This window comes from Magnolia sinica, chromosome 9 (genome assembly GCF_029962835.1).
Source record: "Magnolia sinica isolate HGM2019 chromosome 9, MsV1, whole genome shotgun sequence".
Lineage (NCBI taxonomy): Eukaryota > Viridiplantae > Streptophyta > Magnoliopsida > Magnoliales > Magnoliaceae > Magnolia > Magnolia sinica.
Window position 1 is genome coordinate 19,128,429 of NC_080581.1, and position 24,343 is coordinate 19,152,771.

Consider the following 24,343-nt stretch of genomic DNA (forward strand, 5'->3'; position numbering starts at 1 on the left):
CCAAGAGAGAAGAGAGGATATTCTGGACCATTAGATGGTATCGACGTCGGACGGCGGATTTCAAAAGTTCTTAGTCAAGTGGAAGTCACGCCCAGCTTCAGACAGTACGTGGCTCGCTAAGAGCTTCAGAGACTTGATCTTAACATCTCGGAGCGGTTCAAAAGTTTTGTTTCGCCAGTGGTGAAACCTTCGCAGCCGAGGAGAATTGATGGGGACATCTCGTGCACATGCACGCCCCCCTACGCACGCACGCAAGGAGGGCCCCACCATCGATCTGGATCAATGACGACGTCCAGGGAGGATCCCCTAGTTAGAGGACTGCGTTTTGGTTCCTTGAAGTGGATCCGATCGTCATGTGAATCCCACCATGGGTTCTTATGATCGTGGCCCATTATTCCAAATGATCTGGTACTTTGATTTTTGCTTATTATTGTTATTAGGAATATCATGGACGGTTTAGATTGCTTTGATTAGTTGTAATTTTTTATTCCAAGTAATTGGGTGCACACATGGCACGAGTTTTTGGTATATGATTTTATTATAAATAGGCACCCCTTGTAGTCTTTTTTCTCATTGAATATTGAATAAAATTTCTGATTTTTCCTGCTCCTCTCTGCGTTGTGAAGCCTAATTGGGTCCAAAACCCTCCTTTTTTCGAAGGGTTAACTACCATGGTGCGAAGCCACATCCATCCCAAATCGTCCCCACCTTCTACCTTCCATATTTCTCCTCCTACAGCCATCCTACCTGCAAATCCATCAATATTTTGCAAACATGTCTTTTCTACAGCAGATTTCCAGAATCTGGCCCCGCAGGAGGGCTGAAACTTTGGCGGAGCACTGTGCACAAACCAGACATCCGATCGGCTGAAACTTGGCGTGTTGGTGGACCTCCCTTGGCCGACCAGCACCTAGCTAGCTGATTTCAGATTCATGGGCCTCACACACGTGCGGGCAGGATCCCACGCACGTGCGTCAGGCCCGGGCCGCTGTCCACACGTGTGGATCATCTTGGGTTCGTTTCTCTCTTCTATTTCACTCATCTCTTGCCTTATTTCCCTAACCCTAGATAATCCTAAACCCCAAGTCCTATTCCACTTTTGCAAACCCTAGGTTTTCCCGATTTGAAACATGTGAATCCCTTAGATTGGGAAGTAATTCTTTCCATGTGTGGATAAATTTACTCTCCTTTGAGCATTGTTTAGTCTATAATTTTTAATTGATCCAGCCCTGACATGTGTAGGCTTGGACCCGCATAGATTCCCCTTGTTAAATGCTTGACTTTTATGTGAGATGTGGAATTTTTTGTGATTGTTTTAAAATTAGTGTGATCTAAAGCCTGAAATCTTGCATATCATATTTAATTTTCATGTCCTGCATCATAAATCCTCTGACGAACCGCCTATAAAAAGTCGATAAGCCATGAAAGCTTCGCACCTCATGAATATTGCGCGGTTCAAGCCATTCAACTATGGCACGGACTTTCTCGGGGTCTGCTCTCGTGCCCTTAGATGATAAGATGAACCCTAAGAAGATAACACTCTAACATAATTGTGCACTTCTTGAGGTTGGCGTATAGCTTTTTAGTTCTGAGGACACCACAAGCTTGTCTCAGATGGTGGAGATGTTGTTCCTTTGATGTGCTATAGATAAGAATGTCATCAAAATACACCACAAGGAACTTACCCATAAAAGGTCTCAACACCTGGGTCATCACTCTTACAAATGTGCTCGGGGCGTTAGTCAAGCCAAAGGGTATGACTAGCCACTCGTATAGCTCATCATTTGTCTTTAAGGCTATGTTCCACTCATCTTCTAGGCGTATACATATTTGGTGATACCCGCTCTTATGGTCAATCTTCGAAAAGATTATGGCACCCGCCATCATTTCTAACATATCATCAAGACGTGGTATGAGAAACTGGTACTTGACCATGATTTTGTTGATGGCTTTAATGTACACACATACGCCACGTGCCACCTTTCTTGGGAGTGAGAAGAGATGGCACGACACACGGACTCAGACTCTCCTGAATGAAACCTTTCCCGAGGAACTCATCTAATTGCCTCTTCAACTCTACATGCTCCGTAGGGTTCATTCGATAATGAGGAAGGTTTGGTAGAGTCAACCTAGAAATAAGATCAATGGTATGCCGGATGTCCGTCATGAGTGGAAGCTCGTCTGGTAAAAATCCTCAGGAAATACATCATGAAACTCATCCATAATCAGCTTCACCTCAGGGGGCCCTCTACACTAACCTTGGGTGTAACTTCTCTCGCCACTAAGGCGTACACCATCCAATCCACCGCAGTCTCTCTCAAATTCCTTGGCGTTGATAACATGAAGAGACTTAGGTTGGGATTTCCTCGTCTCCCTTGGGTTACCAGACTTCCCCTCAGTTTTCTTCTCCGCATTGCTTTTTGGTGGGGAGAGGAACTAGAGTGATCTTCTTGCCTTGATGCATGAATGAACACACATTTAAGCTGCCATATATCGTCACCTCGCGATCAAATAGCCAAGGCTATCCCAAAATGATGTGCCCAACATCCATAGGCAAGATATCACACCACAACGAATCTGAATATGATCCAAAATTAACGGGCACGAGACATCACTAGGTAACATGCATGGAAGAGGCATTCACCCATGACACTTTATAGGGCTGAGGGTGCAGTTCAGGTTTCAAACCCAAACGGGACAGTGCTAGTGGAGACCACATTAGTATAGCTACCACTATTGATGATCACATTACAATTCTTCTCTCCACATTTTGCATAGGTGTAAAAATATCGTAGTTCGACGCCAATCATCATTCTCCTTAGCATTGGTTAAGGTGCACCTAACTACTGCAAGTGGTGTGGTCTCTTCTTCTTCTACTTCCTCTTCACTAGCACCAGTGATATTGGGCTGATAGAATTCTTCTTCACAATTGTTCTGTTCATCTCCTTCTTCCTCACCATCGTCAATCAGCAGGGCCTTGTACCTTTCTTTCGAGGAACATTGACACGCAAAGTGGCCAATTCCATGGCAATTGAAGCATCGCATTTGCTCACCTCCCCTAGAGCTAGCCGCTACCCCTTTTCCTCTGACATCTTTAGTGTTGGATTGGGAACCATTTTGGAGTATGGATTGACCCCCCATGTTAGGCTTTGCCCCTTGAGGGTAAGTCTTGACACTTGGATCCCGAGAGTCATAACGGCTACCAACTGGTGCTTTGAAAGTATTCGATGTCTTGCACCACTTGATACATGTGCTCCAATGTGCCAATGTCGCAAGAATAAAATTCTCGTTGGATCTCAAATCGGAGGCCCATCCTGAATCTGAACAATGTAATCATCGAGTCTTCTTCAATGTCATGTCGTATCATGTACTGCTCAAACCTAACGATGTAATCTAGCATAGTCATGGATCCCTGGCGCAAGGCCTGCCATTGGTCTAGGAGCCTTTAACAATAAGACAGAGTGAGATATTTTTCTTTAAGGACCTCTTTCATCTTGGCCCATTGCGCAACTGGGAGTTCTCCTCTTCTTTCAATTTTACGCTCCATGTTGGTCCAAAAAAGTTTGGCATGACCCACCAACTTCATCTTGGCAAATCTAACTCGATGGGCATCAGACATATCATACAACTCAAAATAGTGGTCCATATCTGCCACCCAATCAAGGAATGCTTTGGGGTCCAAGCGACCATCAAAACTGGGAGCCTCAACTTTAATACCAAGGTCGACGTTTGATGCAGAACACAAGATTTAATACCAAATTTTATGCAAGACACATGATTTAATGCTAGCATGCAACATGGAGATTATGAAAGAGTCCATGAAGTATTCCAATTAACAAAAGATGCTAACTCACCAAGTAATTAAGAGTAAACAATAAGAAATAAAATTTAATTAAACCTAAATCACATGCCTGCGTGCTAAGAAATCACATAAATCAATTAAAACTAGGCTCGATCAAAGGATTGAACTTCCAATTTAGCATATGCACATTCGATACTCGAGGGACAAATTTGTAGGTTTTATGACTAGGGTTAGGAAGGGGAAAATCTGAAATTTGGAAAATTAGGGTTCATGGGAATTGAAGATTTTGGAATTAAGATTTTTATAAATTGGACAAAATAGGAAATTGGGGATCTAGGGTTTAGGGTAGGGTTATGGACGAGGAATTAAGGGGTTTTGATGGGGGAAACAAGGGGAAATCAAAGGAATGAGTTGTTGTCCAAACAGTCAGGTTAGGGGCTTGCACATGTGGGTCGTTGGCTAGGATTTTGGGTCCTCAATGGTTGATTTCGGTTGGGGTTGAAGTTGGATGATGAAAAGTTGAAGAAAAAGATGATTTGAATGGTCTTGGATACGAAGGGAAGAAGAGAGATTATGTTTTTGGAAAAATACCTCTTTTAGATAGAAAGGAAGAGAGAAGGAAGATGATAGATGGAAGACTCGCACCTCCATTGAATGGGGAATAGAATCACACCACACGCAAGCTCCAAATCACATGGAGTAGTCTTCAAATCACGTGAAGAAGAGAAAACACAATTTTATTTTATTTTTCAAAATAATGGCATTAAGGCTTCACACACCCATCTTTCTCTTTTATAGTCTCATAAAAGACTTTTTACAAAAAGACGCATTTAGATAATATTCTCAACATAAAGACGCTTAATAAATTAAAAGTTGTTCCTAACTCCATAATCTCAACACAAATATAAGGTATACCAAAAATAATGAAGCATGTAAACAATCTAAACAATTAAACTATTTCATGGCCCATGGGTCCACGATCAAGATGTCCGATGATGATCCAACGATCCGATGTATGCATCAAGCTCCTATATGCAACCCACGTGCATCTTCCTAGTATGGGGCCTTCGAAGATGCATGAACATGCATGTGATGTCTTCAACGTGGCTAGGAATGTGAATGGGGCCAAGTGGGCCCAATGTAATGCTCATCTAGCCATAAGGAGACTGGCTTAGCCCTCCTCCTCTAGTATGGTGCTCGGATGTCCTTATCCACGTCCGCCTCCCAACTGTTTCCTTCGATGTGGTCCATTTGAATTACAGTTGAGGCTGATTTTTGGACCCTGGGCCTAACATGGGGTGGCACCACACATTTGATGGTTGGAGTGGATGTCACATACACAACATGGTGGGCCCGGAACAAAATTAAGGGTGGGCATTCCCCTCCCGAACTATTTTTCTTGTTCTATCTCATTTGAGATGAATGGACTTGATTTTTGGGCCCTAGGCCTAACATGGGCCGATGCATATAATTGTTGGAGTTGATGTCACATACACATGGTGTGGGCCAATTAATCACGCTAATAAGCTTACATGAATGCCACCATACGCCATAGTTTGCCTGGGAGCACTACTATACATGTATGTATGTACACACACACGCGCGCGCGCGCGTAAAGGAGATTCAAGGAGGGGGTTGGATTCTCATTGGTTGATGGTAGAAAAATCCAGTCTTGGGAAGATTACAGTAGAGGGAAAGAGCTCTTCAAGAGCAATCGATGGATTGGATCAAAGAGAAGTCCAGGAAGTTCTTAGTGCAATCTGTCTCTCTCTCTCTCACACACACACACACAGTGGTATGTAGGGGCACACTCGGGGTGGGCGGCCCGTGTGAGGCGGAACCCATGTGATGTGGGGCCCATGAGGGGAATTCGGCCAAGGACCTAACCCATGGGATGTGGTGCCTGGGCTATGAGATAAAAGGAATTGATTCGCCATGCTTTATCAATTTGAGCTTTTAGAGCAAGTGGTTAGTTGTCTTGCATCAGAAATCCACTCCGACCATCAAGTGCAACAACCCATGGTGGATCTAAAGCCCAAAAATTAGGCCGGTCCATGATTCAAGTGGGCCACACCTACTGTTTTAAATATTGACAATACTATCGATAATGTCATTGATATCATCAGTATTGTCGAGTCAACAAAACCAAAACCCTAGTAATATAAAAATTCCAAATATTGCCGATGATTTCAATATTATTAGCGATATTTGGCAATACCAATGAAATCATCGATATTTTGGTCTCTTGTTAGTATAGAACTGCCCTGGTATCGGCAATACCAGTGATAATGTCTCTAATACCAAGGATACTTCTAAAAATGCCAAAAATGCACAAGAAAATAAGAAAAATCCAAAAAAAAAAAAAAAAATCATCGTTTCTTGTGGGATTTTTAAAATTTGTTCCTTCCATGATTTCAACAACTTTTGGTTTTTGTAGGATGAAAGCTTGGATTTGGGGGAGAAATCTCGACTCGAAGCGGAAACAAGCCGAAACTCAAAGGTGATAAAAAAATACATAGAAATTTTATTTTTTCAAATGTTAGCATGGATTACAATTGTCTATGCATGATTCTCATGCATTGACATGGTGGCGAATGAATCAACATTTAAGTGGGTGAATGGCAGGAACTGGAAAATCCCAATTTCCTCCACTTTTACCCCTCAAAGTGAGAAAGGATGTTTTATTACTTATATCTTATGGTTTTTGAATTATATGAACTCATTTTGGTTATAATTGCAGTGCTTTTCACTGACAAAACATGGTTTAGGCTCCTATAAAAGGAATTTATAGTTTTTTTTTTTTTTAATTCCTAAATGTGTAAACATTTGTCTTTCAATATCTTCCAAAGTTCCACTGAGATGTTCCACCTTTTCCTTAATGTTTCCCTTAGTCAGCAATATTTTTCTGAGTATTGGAAAGATATAATTACATGTTTACATACACCCAATCATTGCTACATGTAACAATACCAATACTCTGAACACTGGCCACACCAAGGGAAACAATTGGTAGAGCAACTCCCACCCTTGATTTTTTTACAAGGCCCACTGCGATGTGTATGTGAAATCAACTCTAACCATCAGATTAGTCATCACGTTTTAGGCCCAATATTAAAAAATCCAGGCTAGTAAGTGATTCAGGTGGGCCACACCAAGGGAAACGGTTGGGAGATGGATGCCAACCCTATATTTTCTTATAGGGCTCACCATGATGTGTATGTGAAACCCACTTGTGTCATCACATGTTAGGCCCTACACCAAAAACATAGGCTGGTCCATGATTCAAGTGGGACACACTAACGGAAATAGTTTGGAGAGTGGTCATCCCTTGTACATAGCTCTCAATCTTGTGGCCCACCTGAATTATGGATGGGCCTGATTTTGGGCCCTACGCCTAACATTGGCTGACACATCCGATGGTCAGCGTGGATTTCACATACACAACTGGCAGACCCAAGGCCTGCCCAATTTTATTCATACATAAGTCCCCTTTGGCACATCTTGTAGCGGATCGAGACTATATAATTTAGGGTGATGATTCAACGAAAATGTTTTCACTGTAATTACAGTTAAAAAGCATTTAATTTCATTGAATCGTTAATGGATCTCACTGTTGTGTTGATGACATCCACTCCAATCATCAGATGCATTACCCCTCATTTGGGCATGGGCACGAAAATCACGCCGATCTGCGACTCATGTGGGCCACGGATAGGGAAATAGTTGATGGGACGCTCAACCTTGATTTCATGGAGGGCGCACACCATGTTGTGTATATATCATCCAACCCATTCACCTGAAGCATCTGCCAGGAATGAAGGGGTCCAACAGGCCATTTTCACACTCTGGTGGGCCCATTGGAGATTAATGGTAGGCATCCCCCATTGAACTGTTTCCTACTGGATTTTTGGGCCTTGGCCAAACAAGCCAATTCGCATCTGATGGACGGCTTAGATGTCATCAACACATCACAGTGTGGGTACCACACAATGTTTTCACAATAATTATGGTGAATCATTTCATGGGAAGCTCCCATGAGGTCGACCACATGGTACCTTTTGACACAAACACACACACATGAGGTCTTAAGTCCAATTGGTTGGACCACAAGGTACAATCATCTTAGGCCTTAGCTGATAACTTCCAACTTATAAATAGAAAAATACAAGTGTGGTTCACTAAATGAGTGGATATTGCGGATTTTTCAGGTGCTCTTCATGATAGAGACAACCTATTTGGGCACATTGAATGTAGGACAAACATCAAAAGTTGGAAGTTATCCAATAGGTGGACTATAACCTATTGTCCAACCGGTTGGACTTGAGACCTCTCTCTCTCCGAGCACACATACATAACTTCAACCTGTTAAGTGCAACACTTCCAAGACCTTGGCCCATCATGATGATCACATATCGCAAAAATAAGCCATATCAACTCATAAGGTGGCAACACCATGAAAATAATGTCTAGCAATCAGTGTTGAAAGTATCAGTATCACTACAAGTTTTGCTGGCCAGGGATACGGAAACAATATCGATATCGCCGATAATATCGTTGATAACCGGAAATACGGGGAAATATGGGAAAAACGGTGGAATTTTCAACGAAACTTCAGGAGATGTTAAAATAGACATATTTGCATATTTAGAAATTAAAAAATTGCAAAAAGAATGCATACATAACAAGTTTCAATTTAATGGGGCCTTAAAGCATGTATTGTTGTAAGAAATCAGTCCAACCATCCCATACGGCATATTTAACCATCCAAACGTACATTGATATTGCAAAATATCAACAACACATGATATTTCACCGAGAAATCATCAACAATTGGAAAGGAAACGAAAGATTGTGGTCTCAATATTACGCATGTTGCGATATCAAGATATTATCAATGACAAATTGAACACTACATACAACCATGTGCCCATGAAAAAAAGTTGAAATAAAAATTTACTATTGAAATATCATCAAAACGCTTATGATACAAGCATTACCTAGAATTTACATAGTCGGAAATATTGGCGATATTGATGCAATAGCAAAACAAGCGACACCTAGAATCAAGGTATTCAAAATCGGTTACGTTTCGGCCGATACGTAATGGTAACAATTGATACCGTTACGCGATACGGCCCAAAACAAAGCACCCTCTATTTTTGGGTTTGTAACGACCGTTACGGGGCTGTAACGGCCGTTACGATACCATAACAACTATTACGGCCCATAATAGTAAAGAAAATGGGAAAAAAATTAAATAAAAATGAAATTAAAAAAATACCTTTTTCTTCTTCTTCTTTTTGGGTTACGACTGCAGCTGCGACATTGCTGTGGCTGCGGCGGCAGCAGCTGCTCTCTCTCTCTCTCTCTCTCTCTCTCTCTCTCTCTCTCTCTTTTGTTTTCAGTTTCCCTCTCTCTTCTTTTCATTTTCCTTCTTTAGAAAAAACAAATGTACACAGCCACGCGCTTATTTTTATATACTCTGCGATCTGCAGTGCACGCAGCACAGTGCACACACATGCACTGTTTTGTTATGTGGGGCCCATCTTGATTTATGTGTAGTATATCCATGCCGTCCATAATTTTTTAGTTCATTTTAAGGCACGATGCTTAAAATGGAGGGATCCAAATCGCAATTGGACCACGCAGTTGTGATTGAATGCCCAGCGTTAAAATCTTCTTAGGGCCCACTATAATGTTTATTTTCCATCAAACCTATTGATGAGGTCACATAGACCTTGACCTTACCTTGATGAGGGGAGAACACAAATAACAACTTGATCCCAAAAGAACTTGTCTTAAGCAATTTTTAATGGTGCGAATTAAATCCTTTTTTTGTGGTCCACCTAAGATTTGGATTAGCCTCATTTTTTGGACCATGCCATGAAATAAGTTAGCAAAAAGGATGGACCACATGGCTATACAACAAATGCATTGAGGTGGGCCCCGCTTTTAAAGGGATGCTCACTAGTGGTCCACCATATATTTAGATCTACCTGAATTTTTGGACCATGCCTTGAAATGAGTTGGCAAAACGGATTGATGGCATGGATATACAAATACATCAAGGTAGCCCGCCTGGCCCACTAGTGGTCCACATGAGATCAGGATTTACCTTAATTTTTTCCAATGCCCTTAAATGAGTTGCCAAAACGGATGGATGACATGGATATATAATACATAATCGAGTGGACCCTAGTACATGGCCCTAAAAATTTATACATGAGGTATATATCAACTCAAAATTAACCAATTAAATTTTGGGACCATTATTGCTAAGTCACAATCCCAAAATTAAATTGTTTGAACAATTTTCACCATTAGTTTGTAGACACTTGTTTTTAAAAATAGGACCATTTGATATTTTTCATTTTTCATTGTCCAATAAATGTCCACCAATCCATTAGTGGGATAAGTGCCAACAGATTACATTAATTTGAGGCTAGTTTGGGGCATCAAATGGTCCCCGAATCAGCCCTGAATCAACAACACAATTTACCCCAATTTAATTTTATTTTTTTAAAGATCTATGGGGGAAAATGATATCAAATTGTTAGGTATATGAAAAGTCCCTAAACTCTATATATTGAAATGAAATGTATGTGAGTCACGAAGTATGCAATGCACTAGCACTACAAATAAAAGGAAAACTTGAAAATATAAGATGTTTTAGTATTACATTCATTATAGTAAATTTATATAGATATTATATAGTTAGAAAACTATATATAAAAAATTTGCAGTTGATTCCAGGTTGTCAGGTTCATAAATCCATCAGACAACCCGATATAGCATTCTCACCAAAGAGTGGACCGTTAAACCACCATAACCATGTTCCAAATTATAAATGAATACATATTTGGAATATTTAGAATATTCCGGATTTAATGGATATTTTTCCATAATTTTTTGACAAAAAAAAAAATTGCACCATTACACACCCTGTATCGGCCGTTATGGCCCCGTATCAGCCGATACGGGACGTATCCGTATTGGTAACAGTGGGCACCGTTACACCCACCAACACCGATACCAAACACCTTGCCTAGAATTTACATAGTTGAAAATATTGGCGATTACATTAGTGAAATTGATAGGTTGGCGATACTTAGCGATACATTGCTAATACTTGGAATTTCTGATACTACCAGCGTTATCGGTATCGCTACCAATGTTATCGGTATCGCTAAGCTAGAGATAAAGATACTATTGGAGATATTTCGATAATATCGGAGATAATTCGAACACTTCTAGCAATTGATAAATAGTAAAATACAAGTGTTGTTCAGTAGATGAATTATGACTGGTCATCATAATCAACATCTAAGCCTTGTTCGAATGCTTTAAACATCGACGATATCGGCCGATATATCCCACGATATATCTTGTATCCCACCTTTGCGATACAAAACGCACAGGTAGTGTCGATATATCCCACATGTTCGATCCGGTGAGCATTTTCAATTTCCGATCCCTTTCTTTTTGTTGAAATTATGTTAAATCAGTGTCAAAGGGTTACAAATCCATTGATTCTTCATGTTTTGCATGAAAAATCATGGAGTTGGGGCTTTGATTTTGATATCCATTGGTTCTTCATGTTCTCCATTTTCTTTTTCTTTTTTTCGAAATTTTCCTTCAACCAGCTATCAATTAAGACTAATTTTGAAGTATTTAGGAGTGTTTGATGAAATGATCATCACATACACTCTAAATGTTATGCATTCAATTTAATTATAGTTGCATTAGTTTAGTCAAACAATGCATAGCTTAGGAACCTATACAGAAGAATCCTATTATGTGCATTTCTTTTTTGAGATGTTATCATTTAAAAGTACGCATTAAGGTCCTTTTTAACAATCCTTGAAAGTTTCATTGAAAAATTCAATCATTTTCCTAATGTTTCCCCATTTTTCCCAAAAAGTGCGATAAATTATCAGATACAAATGATATATCCCATGCAGTAACCGATACATATCTGTATCCCAAGGATGCGACACGTAACATGATACTGATATTTTGAATCCTTTTCCACCATTCCACTTTATCAAGGGCCATAACTTCAATTAGACCATATATCATCAAGTCTTTTCTTACTACCTCCACCCAAGTCCTTTTGGGACTTGCCCTTGCCCTTGCCCTTGCCCTTTTAGAGTCCACAACTTGTACAAACTCACTCCTAACCAAGATAATTCCTGGTCTATGTTGCACATGACCAAACCATCTAAAGTCTAATTTCCCTCATCTTAGTACTATTGGTGTCACTTCGAAATTCCTTTAAATCCATTCATTTCTAATTCTATCCTTGTATTACCACTCATTCATCTCAACGTCCTCATTTCAACTACACTCATCCTATGAACATGTTCATTAATTGCCCAACATTTTGCCCATAAAGCATGGCTAGTCTTCTAGCCATCCATTTCCCTTTTAGTTTGAGTGGTACACGACGATCACATAAAAATCCAAAGACACATCTCCGTTTCTTCTACCACGCTTGAATTATATGGACAAATCCTTCTCAATCTCTCCACCCTCATGAATTATTGATCCAAGATATCAAAAGTCATCATTTTAGGAAACTTATTGGTCAACAAGCCTAATTAATTCCTCGTTCTTACACTACATATACTCTGTTTTAGTCCAACTAATTTTAAATCCTTTAGATTCTAAAGCTCCCCTTTGTAAATCTAGCTTTTCATTTACGCCCTCCCTCCTCTTGTCAATCAAAACTATGTCATCTGCAAACAACATACACCATAGGATCTCTTCTTGCAAATGCCTCATTAACTCATCCATAACCAATGTTAAAAAGGTAAGGACTCAATGCCAACTCCTTATGCAAGCCTACAATGATTGGGTTAATCAGTTGCCACTCCACTAGTGGCCCTCACGTTTGATACTGCTCCCTCATATATATAATTAATCATGTCAACATATCCTCTTGAAACTCCTTTCCCAATACCTGCTAGATTAACTCTCTCGGGACCTTATCATAAGCTTTCTCTAGGTCAAGAAATACCTTCGATGGTAGACCTCCCTGGAATGAAACAAAAATCTTTTTTTTTTCTCTAATACATTTGTCTCATGACTTAGTCTTTGCTGAATCACTCTTTCCCAAATTTTCACTCGATGAATAGATATGGTAAATTTTTGCACAAGGTAACCCTCATGAAGGGTCCAATCCATTGGAAGGTTTAGATGTCACTCACGGATGAAAGGTTAGATGTTATCCACTATGTCCCCCCCACTCTATGCGCGTGAGTGTGAGTGTGTGTGTGTGGGTGTGTGTGTGTTTGGGAGGGGGGGCACCCCCAACGCTTTTAGCTGAAAAGTGGGATGCTTAATCATCAATCAATATGGTTCATTCAACAGTACCATTGGGAACAAGCCATGGTACAAGAAGCACGCCAACCGGATGATCCCAACCCTTTAAATGGGGCCAATTTGTTAGAATTGTCCATTGTTTAACAACCATAGAGCACATGGTTAGAACCATCAAACCAAAGTGCTTCTTTCGAACAATAAGCAATACAAAGTGGGATCTATCAAATGGATGTTTCAAACAATGATTGAACCAATTCTGTTTCTTCGCTCAATTTTGATTGTCCATATGTTTAAGAACATTCAATTGGCGTGATTTTTACATTATGGCTTTATCCTTAATTGTACGAAAGACTGGACAATTAAGATTGATGACTAGGCATCCCACGTGTCAATTAAAACCTTTGGGGAGGTTGCTAATGTCAATATGAAGGTGGGGATGTTTATGAAACTATATATATATATATATATATATATATATATATATATAGACACACACACACACAAGAATTGAATCTATTAATTTGTCAAATAATAGCTGAAAATAAGTGACTTTGGTCCTATTTTGGTTAAAATTTTCCCTTGTTCTGGAAACCCATCTCAGTTTTTTAGTAGGGTTCTAATCAGTGTTTTAAATAGAGGTAGCGTGATGCGTAGCGCTCAGCCCTCTATAGCGTGTAGCGTAAATACGTAGCGTGTAGCGTAAGCTACACGATATTTCTATTTTTTAATTTAAAAATAGGATAAATATAATAAATAGTGGAAAAAAAAGGGAAAAAAAAAATATAAAAATGCCTAAAAGATGATTCATTTTATCAATTATAAGCATGTTCAAAAAAGTTATTAGTTATCATTTATCAAAAGCCAATCCACATATATAAGCTAAATCAAATAATTATCACATCAACAACTTCCTAAGTAAACCACTTTAATTAATAATGTCTAATTGAAACCACAAGTCACAATTATGAAAAGAAATAAAAATCCCATGGGTTAAAAGTATCAAGTACAATACAAGTGTCACATTGCTCAACATTAGAAATAAAGAAAACGTGAAAAAATAATAAAAAAACTAAAATAGTAAAAAAATAGATTGTAGCTTACGCTACAGACGCTACGCGCTACAACCCTTGTAGCGTGCGCTACAGGGGATTTACGCTATTTGGGACGCTACGTAGCACTACGGCCACGCTACGCTACGTAGCGTATGCTACGGGCGCTATTTGAAACACTGGTTCTAATTAAACAATTACTTTAAACAATAAAGTCTAGACAAATTTTTCTTTTTCCTTGTCACAAAGATGGCCAACAATGAAAGGTTTGAACGTTTTTTGTTCTTCTCTTTCCCAGTCAAACCCCACCAACAATGTTTTAGATGGGTTTCCACTTTGTCAAACGGTAAGGATACTTGAAAAGAAAAGAATTATAATCTTTCAAAAGAAATTTGACATACTTAAAGGGAGGCAAATTTATGGCATTTGATGGAGCTAATCTTAGTATTGGAAGAGGTAAACGTAATATAAGGAGCGTTAAAGTCCTAGTTTTTGTTTGCCTTTAGGACCATTGATTCTTAATTTGGCTTGGTGCCTCCTTGCCTTCTTTTGGGATTTAACAAGTCAATCTAATTATGAAGTACATCTTGCACTGCATAATTATGATTTCATTAAAATAAAATCTCAATTTAATAGGTGTTACTTTTCACATAAGGACTTATACTTGGACATTCCCATACGTGCCCATATGTGCTTCTACTTTCAATTATTTTCCTAATGTCAGTTTTTGACAGATTATGATTATATGCAACTTCAACAAGAGAAGATCTTTTGCTAAAAAAATATCCACATTATTGGCTATCACAGTTACAAAAGTTAATGCGAAAAAATGATGACAGCAATAAATAATCAGAATTCTGAATTAAATAAAAAGAAATAAAGAGAACTTTCTCCACAATATATTGAAATTATGAAGACACAAACCTCGATCAGAATTGCAAGGTCAACCACAATGCTTGTGACGTATCCAAGGACTAAACCAATGATACTCCTTGCCACAGATGAAGAACCAATATCCACATCTATCTGCATAGTTATCAAATTCAAGCTTAGAACTTGAGGAGCTTTACCATATTGATCAAAGAAAGAATATGATGATGCTTCTTGCTCAGCTTTAGCAGATATATGATCAAACAAAGAATTGATTTTCCCCCCTTTTTGTAGATGGGTAAGCTGGCTTAATGGAACTATATGTGTGTGTGTGTGTGTGTGTGTGTGTGTGTGAGAAATGCTCACACACAACTTGTTGGACAATTCAAATTGGTCCAACTAGCTGTGTATTAAATAGAAAAATTATTTCTCTTTAAACATGTATAATTCATTTTTGTAAAAGGCCATGTGACATCAAATCTGATATAGGTACAATAGGAATAAGTATCATCGATCCAGCCCATTCATCAAATAGGGCTCACTTAATAAATTTTATTGGCAAAAAATTAGTAAATGATCCTCATCACTGGAACCACACATTTGAGTTAAATCAGGACAGTTGAAATGGATTTCTAACAGCCTAGTTTTCTTATAGAAAAATATCCTACTATTAATCACAAAAAAAAATAATATTTCATGTTCTTCACACGCTTACAAGAAACCTCACTTGATTAATGGATTGGATTTTTTACTCATATGGTGCATCACAGGAATATATCGCAGGTACACAATTTCTTTAATTATCCATTTTCTTTGAAAACAAGTTTTCTATTCTTTCTCTTCTTCTTTACTTAATGTTATCTCTCATAGTATTGGAAATTGAGGTGCATTGCCTAAGAAAGCCTTCTTATCAAGGGAAGACAGGTATGCCCACCTTGATGTTTGTGATAAATTTACTCACCTATTAATTTAATTCGCTAGATCATGTTAGGACATGGGCCAATTTTGCTAGATCATGCTAAAAAATAATAATAATAATAATAATAAAAATGAGTTAGGTCCAAAACTCGAGTGGGCTGCACGACAAGAAAAAGTGAGGATTGAATGTTTACCCGTTCAAACATTTGTGGGTTACAAAAGTTCCTGATCAGTTTAATATTTTTGTTTTTCAGTTCATCCCAGTAGAAATGACTTTATGAACAGTATGGATGGCATATAAACGTTACGGTAGATCCTAGGGAGGTTTCAACGGTAGTCATTCCCTTTGCCATTTTTTTCAATCGTGCGGCCCACATGAGTTTTGGATCTGTTTCATTTTTTGTCCTATTTTCTAACACGATCTAAAAAATGGATGGACAGAATGGATTTGTTACAAATATCACAGTGGGCCCCACTTGGCTTCCCGTCAAAGGAATTCCCATGGCACAAGCTTTTGCAATATGTTGGAAATGGATTTGTTTCCCACGCCAAGGAATGCCGTTTGGGTACTAACCCCGCCACTACTAAGCTGGGAACGGGCAAGGGCTCTGAGGGGCCATTGTGATGTATGGGTTTTATCCACACCATCTATCTATTTTGCCATACCATTTAGGTATAAGCCTAAAAATCAGGAAAATCAAGGCTCAAGTGGAGTGCACCACAGGAAGTATCAGTGATAATAATACCCACCATTGAAACTCTTTCATAGGGTCGTCCACTCTAATATTTTATCTGTTTGCTTTTTTTATTCATGCCTTAAGGTACCTGGAAAAACGGATGGACGGTGTGGACAAACAATACATGCATCAAGTTGGGCTCCACGCTCAGGTACGCACCATGTTGGGTGAGGTCAAGGTGACACCTAATCTACTTCCAACGTACAAAGTGTCACTGCTCTGGACTCCAGTTGCGTGGTGCAGTTCAGATCAAGTCCCCAATGCGTTGACATGGCAAAATTCTATAAGCCCCAACATGATGTATGTGTTACATCCACGCCGTCCATCAATTTTTCCAAGATCATTTTTGGGGATGAACTAAAAAATAAGACAAATTCAAATCTCAAGTGAACCACACCATAGAAATTAGTGGGGATTCAATGCCGGCCATTGAAAACTTCCTAGGGGTCATAGAAGTTTTGGATCAAGCTGATATTTGTGTTTTCCCTTCATCCACATCTGTGTGACATTATGAACAGGTTGGATAGAAAATAAGCATCATAGTGGGCCCTAGGAATGTTTTAATGGTGGACGTTCAATGTCCACTGTTTTCCGTGGTGTGGTCCGCTAGAGATTCGGATCTACCTCATTTTTTGGAATTTGTACTAAAATGATCCATAAAAACCAATGGACAACATAGATATACAACACATACATCATGATCAGCCCATGGTTAGGGAAACACAATGGTGTTACTTGGGTGATATACTTAATCCACTTCCTGTTGTTATGGAAACTTAACAATTTTCTCGAAACTAACGATAGTTTGAGCGTACGCCCACCTTCATTTTTTAAGGGGCCCACCGTGATGTGTTCAGAGATCCACTCCGATCATTAGATGTATAATCCCTTATTGGACTCAAAAAAAAAAAAAAAAAAAAAAAAAAAAAAAAAAGAAAAAGATATCTATGATTTAAGTGGGCCATATCAATTGAAACAGTTGAGAGAGATGTTTGTCCTTGATTTTTATAGGGCCTATCATGATGAGAATATAAAATCCAATCCAACCATTAGCGACTACACCAAATATTAGGCCTCAAACAAAAAAGGGCCCATAAGTGATTCGAGTGGGCCACACCAAAGGAAAGTGTTTGAAGGGTGAGCTTTCTATCTACACTTTTTCCAATTATGTAGTTCACGTGAGCCAGGGATGGGACTGGTATTTTTGCACTGGGTCTAACATAAGGTGACTCACCTAATGGTTGGGTGGATTTCATATTAACGTTATTAACGTTATAGTGGGGCCCACACAAGCAAGCAAATCCATTTTGTTAATTGAAATAACTCTCACATTAAAAGGTTTGCTAGCATTAACTACTCATTAAATGAAGAGAAAAAAAGGGGGAGGAATATTTATAAAGAAAATGGGAAGACTAAAGAAGTTGTGCACATGTGATATATTCGGGTGATGCGCCACATATCTTGGAAATCCGGTCCGTTAATTAGGTAGGGTCCATTGTAAGCATGTGAAGGAAAAAATATTATTTTTTTTGTGATCAATAGTATGATATCATCTACAAGAAATGTGAACTGTTAGAAATCTATTCCAATAGTCCAGATTCAAGTTACATACGTGACTCTAGTGGTACTAATTTCTAGTACATAAAATTTTATTAGTGGGCCCTATTTAATGAACGGGTTGAATCTATGACACATAATTCCCATCATACTTACATAAGACTCAATGTCATATATCCTCACATATGGTGCATTACAAGTGGATGAAAAGAGGAATCTTTGACATTTAATGCACGGCTAGTTGGACCAATTTAAATGGTCCAACTAGTTGTGTGCGAGCATCTCTCTCTCTCTCTCTCTCTCTCTCTCTCTCTCTCTCTCTCTCTGTGTGTGTGTGTGTGTATCTGCTGAATCACGTGAATCTAACAGTCAACTAAAGCCAGATGGCATTATCTGCATTACATGTAACCCTCAAAAGAATGGACAGGTAATGACTGCTCTACATGTATACAGTCAAAAGGTTTACAGAGATGAGATTTCTTCCCAGAAGCTAAGCTCAGGTATAGACTCATAGCCTGTTATCAAGTGATTATATATCAAAACCAAAATTACATGAGAGATGGTACACACGCAATGCAAAAATAGCTTGTACAAAGGCTTCAAAATTAAATTCAAGTGGTTCAGAAAAACAAAAATATTGCATATACAATAAAAGGATCTGCAAAGTATGAATATGCAGATGCAGTGAACTCTCAACAAAAGGGTGATGGAACAATAGGCAAGCATGCTTTCAAACATGGTTGCTAGTTACCTCCAGAAAATTATCTTGTCTAAGGTATTTGCAGGTAACTGCTTTCCCTAAAAGGCAAGCTTTGGTTCCAACTGCACGCTTGACCATCCAATATCCCTAAACGGCTCAATAAAAAGGCATTAGCAGCCCATAAATATGGGCACAAAGTAAAACAGATCAAATCCACAGTACCTCACAAATTGATGTCAGTACCTCACAAATTGATGCCATACGCTATCAAAGCTATTCATACCTCTACGATGCTTGGAATAAGCTTGAATCTTGCATCCCGAAACATGTCAGTCCCATCCACAAATTTACTCAATAAAGATCCTTCATTTATGGGTCTGTCAGCTCCATAATAGAGAACCAAGCTATAGTTTGGCTTTGCTGGAACCTGCAACATGGAGAATTTAAATAAATAAATTAAAAAAAAAAAAAAAAAAAATAGTAGATAGACGGCCAGAGCACAGACTCAAGATTATAAAAGGAAAATGAAAAATCGTTGACCTGCAATGGTTGTTCATAGTCCATCAAATGAAAGATGAACTTAATATATCTCCTCTACATATGGAGAAGATTATGAATAATTGACAAGGGTAGGGTCATACTCTACCATTAAAGTGGTCTCTATATCACTGATATTTATATCTATAATATAACCCATCAAATAGCATTCTCGTGAAACAACCATACCAGCTAAACTGTATTATTGCGATTGAGGGACTTAGTTGGACAGAGCTTGTCAGTGGAACAGTTAAATTCAGGCCTACTCTTGGCCATAGTCATAGAGTTGAACCCACTGTAAGATATTTCCTTCTTTTTCCCTAAATGGCGTAAAGATTTTCAGCACAAAATGAAAGGGAAAGGGAAATACAAAAATATGACGGAGAATATAGATAATGAGGGTTTAGCCCTCTTACCCACATTTTAAGGAGGGAAGCCCCTCCATCTAACCTACAATTTACAACCCTGGGAAACTGTCAAGGCCCATATCAAAACCCTCCCTTCAGCTCTATGGAAAATCACTGCATCACTTTCTAATCTGTCAGTGAAGATCCCATTCTACCTTTCCCTCCACAAAGATCAAAGACCAGACAACAGAGACAGACCATAAAATTTTCCTTCTTTTCAATAAAGGCTCCCCTTCCGTTCTAGGAAGAAGGCTTTGACCAATTCCAGCATCATACATTGCAAACCGAAGAATGCTTTACAGGATTTCTTTCAATCAAGGGAACATGAAATCCCATTGTTCAGCATGGCAGAGGGGAAGGCGATTCGGTTCTGTGTTCTGAAGAAATCTGAATGACAAGATGATAGATGAGATTGTAAGGCATCAAGATAGGATTCAGTTAGTTGTTCATCATCTTGGAAGCCCAGATAGAACGAAATTAGAGGGTGAAACATCAGGCTGGTTCTCAGTAAAATCTTTCTACCATATGCTGAAAAATGATGGGTGGGTGAGTCTTACAGTGTCTTTGGCTCATGGGTGGCGCTATCCAGGTGCACCCAGTGTAGTTGTATTTGATGGCTAGTTGGGAATGATGAAATTCTCACAATCAACAATCTGTGGAGCAATATGATCATCGCAAATGCTAAAGAGGTGCAATCTGAACCATATCTTCATCTTTTGGATATTACTAATCTTGACACACACACTCTGAACCATATTTTCATCTTTTGGATATTACTACTCTTGACACACAGACACATACACGCAAGGACAACCTCCTGCTTAGAACACAAGGACAAGGGAACTATAGAAATACCATTAGTGAGAAAACAACATAAATGAATAAAGAATGACAAATAAAATGACGTTATGACTTAAGATGTGTAGCTCTAACATGTAAATGATACTCCAACCAGATTTTACAGTTACAATTAGGGGAAAAAACAGTGATAGCAGGCTCATAGACATACCTGTAGATTTATCACAAAGATGAATGGGAGCTTCTTTCCAGCTTCTGACTGAAACAGAGGCAAATATTCAGGCTACAGTATCACCTTGCAAGTTATGCTAAAATAAGAATTCTTGTTCTTTTTTGTTGCATGTTCATAATATAACTTGTGGAGAAATTGATTGCACACATATACATGTAATATATCAACAATAATCCCATGCAGCTGCCCACTGTAATGTGTGCACGAGCTCTGAACCATGCATCAGATGTGCCTTTTGATGTTAGGCCCTGGCACCAAAATCTGGCTGATCCAAAGCTCTAATGGGCTACATCGCCAGTAATAATGTAAAATCATGCCTAATACCTCTAAAATCATGTAGTGTGGACCATGTGGCCCACTTAAATTTTGGCATGGTCTGATTTTTTGAATGTCCATCCTGGTGAGTCGCACATGATGGATAGTTTGGAAAGCATATACACATCATGAGGGGCCACACATGCAAACCTACAGTGGGCCTAACGAGGGGGGTGGGGGAGGGGCATAAAAGCCAATATTTCAAAGGATTAAAAAATGGGTCCCACATGGTGTGTGCATGACATCCAACCCACCTAACAAGTATATCCCACCATGAAAATGGGACACCTCAAAAATCAGGCCGATCCAACCATCAAATAGGTCACACCATGGAAAACAATGAAAAAGGCTACAAAGCCTACAAATCGATGTGGTGCAGTGTAGGTATTAAGTATTTGAGAATCACAAACTTGGCACTTCTTGGAAAATGGTTATGGAGATTTGAGTCTAAAGAGGGGAGATTAGGGAGGGAGCTAATTGAGGGGAAATATGGTTCTCGAATGGAAGGATGGGGAGTGAAGAGCTCCCTTTACTGAGCTTCTAGCCAGTGCAAAGCAGTTGCATTGACAGAAAATGTTTCGTAGAGGGATCTCTGTTTTGCTCGGCATTGGAAACTGCATATGTTCCTGGGTGCATGTTTGGTGTGGAGACATGGTGCTTCTGGAAAATTTTCCTAGGGTGGCGACCCTTCAAATAGGAGCATTACTGTGGATCGATATTATTCCATTAGCAATGGCTCCAAGGTCTGGTCTCCCCCAATATTTACATATCGAAGTTATCGGCCAATATATCCCATGACATATCTTGGATCTCACATATGCGATACGAAACGCACAAGTAGTGCCGATATATCCCACATGTTCGATCCAGTGAGCATTTTCAATTTCCAATCCCTTTTTTTTATATTATATTAAATCAGTGTCAAACAGTTATAAATCCCTTGGTTCTTCATGTTTTGCATGAAAAATCATGGAGTTGTATCTTTGATTTCGATATCCATTGGTTCTTCGCGTTCTCCATGTTTTTTTTTTTTTTCGAAATTTTTGTTCAACCAGCTGTCAATTGAGACTAATTTCAAAGTATTTAGGAGTATTTGATGAAATGACCATCACATACACTCTAATTTCGAAATTTCAGTGTAGGTGGTCCGATTTGGAGAAAATTAGGGAAATTCGAAATTTCCCCAATTTCTCCCAAATTGCTTGCAATGTTGCACTCCAAACATGAAATCAAGCATGTATGAGCGCCGATCTACTGATTTGTCAAGTCCTTGTCAATTTCTGAAAAATAAAAAACATTTTATATATATATATATATATATTAAAATATTAATTTTTTTTTCGAATTTTCCCTTCAACCAGCTGTCAATTGAGACTAATTTCGAAGTACGTAGGATGTTTGATGAAATAATTATCACATACACCCTAAATGTCATGCATCCAATCTTAATATAGTTGCATTAGTTCAGTCAAATAACATATAACTTAGGACCCTATAAAAAGGAAACCTATTATGTGCACTTCTTTTTTGAGATGTTATAATTTAAAAGTGTATATTAAGGTCTTTTTTAACAATCCCTGAAGTTTCATTAAAAAATTCAACCATTTTCTCAATATTTCCCCATGTTTCCCAAAAAGTGCAATAAATTGCTCGATACAAATGATATATCTCGTGCGATAACTGATACGAATTTGTTTCTCAAGGATGCAATACGTAATGCGTTACCGATATTTCGAACACCGGTCACCCCTTGCCATAAAGATTTGACCGATGAGGAAATAGAGGAGTTAGCGAATTTATTGGACCAGTTGAAGAGTGTTGTTCCTTTGCTCTAAGTGGGGGATTAAACGGTGTGGCATGCTCATATGTCGGGTCGTTTTTTTGATCCAATCCTTCTTCAGATTGATTTGTGAGCCGCCTCATGTTTTTCCTATTCAATTTCCTTTCCATCTTTGGTCTTCTGACAGATGAGGAGATAGAGGAGCTGGCAGGTTTACTGGACTGGTGGAAGAGTGTTGTTCCTTTGCCCTAAGTGGGGGATTCAATGGTGTGGCATGCTCATAGGTCGAGTCATTTTTCAGTCTGATCCTTCTTCAAATTGATTTGTGAGTTGCCTCGTGTTTTTGCTAATCAATTTCCTTTCTGTCTTAGGTCCTGTGGAGCTCCCCCTAAAGTTGCGGCCTTCATGTGATTAGTTGGAAGAAAGACAGTGCTAACTATCGACAATTTGCAAAGTAGATTCCATATTCTTCCAAACATTTGTTTGAAGTGTATGGGAGACGTAGAGACAATTGGCCATTTGTTCATTCATTGTCCTTATGCACGGCAAGTGTGGAAGCATTTCTTCACCTTATTTCATATAACTTGGGTGATGTTGAGATCTGTTGATGATTTTTTTGTGCTTGCCATGGGGAAGGGGTAGAGAAAGTTGGGAAAGCAGTGTAGAGAATGATTATTATAGCTATTTTTTTGGCTATTTGGGGATTTTGGGACAGGGGATCCGCAGTGGAGGAAATTATCTATAAAGTCAAGCATAATGTTTTGGGTTTGGCTTCTTATGTAAAGCCCATAAATTCTATCAATCTCTACTCTTTTTTCGAGTTGAAGAGTTGGGTTGTATTTTTTTCTCGCCTTTTGGCGAGCTTTTAATAATTTCAGTTCTCTAAAAAAATAACTACAATATGTTAGTATATAATTATTAAATAAGTCTATAAATAAATTTTCACCTGCTCAGAAGTACACCAATTATGCTCACAACCAGTAGCTTGACATATTAGACTCAAAATACAAATGACCAAGTTTTGTAATTCTGAACACTCATTTCCGTAACTCTCCCACCACGTAAAGAATCATACAATACAAGCAAAATAATTAAATACTAAACTAATAACCTGAAAATCAAATTTTGAATTTAACTGGTAAAAGAGCAAAATAATTCAAAAGTTAACTGGTTGCTTTGTCATTTTTGTTAGCTTTATCCAGGTGTGTATAACATAATCAACAGGTTAGATGGCCAATAAATATTACAGTGGACCGTAGGAAGTTTTTTTATAGCGGACATTCAATCACAGTTATTTCTTATTGTGTGGTCCACCTG

General features: G+C 38.7%; 1 protein-coding gene across 7 annotated transcripts in view; it reads right to left on the reverse strand.

The window, feature by feature from the left end:
• Nucleotides 1-24,343, reverse strand: part of LOC131257017 (protein ENHANCED DISEASE RESISTANCE 2-like) — a 201,766-nt gene that overhangs the window by 52,250 nt on the left and 125,173 nt on the right. For all 7 annotated transcript variants that reach the window (XR_009177048.1, XM_058258174.1, XM_058258173.1 and 4 more), the window contains 4 exons: nt 20,911-20,958; nt 19,241-19,384; nt 19,009-19,104; nt 15,100-15,201 (listed from right to left, as the gene is read on the reverse strand). Coding sequence is in view for 6 of the 7 variants with exons in the window: in XM_058258174.1 (XP_058114157.1) it covers nt 15,100-15,201; nt 19,009-19,104; nt 19,241-19,384; nt 20,911-20,958 (390 nt within the window). In the remaining variant the exon portion in view is untranslated. The remainder of the gene's footprint in view (nt 1-15,099; nt 15,202-19,008; nt 19,105-19,240; nt 19,385-20,910; nt 20,959-24,343) is intronic.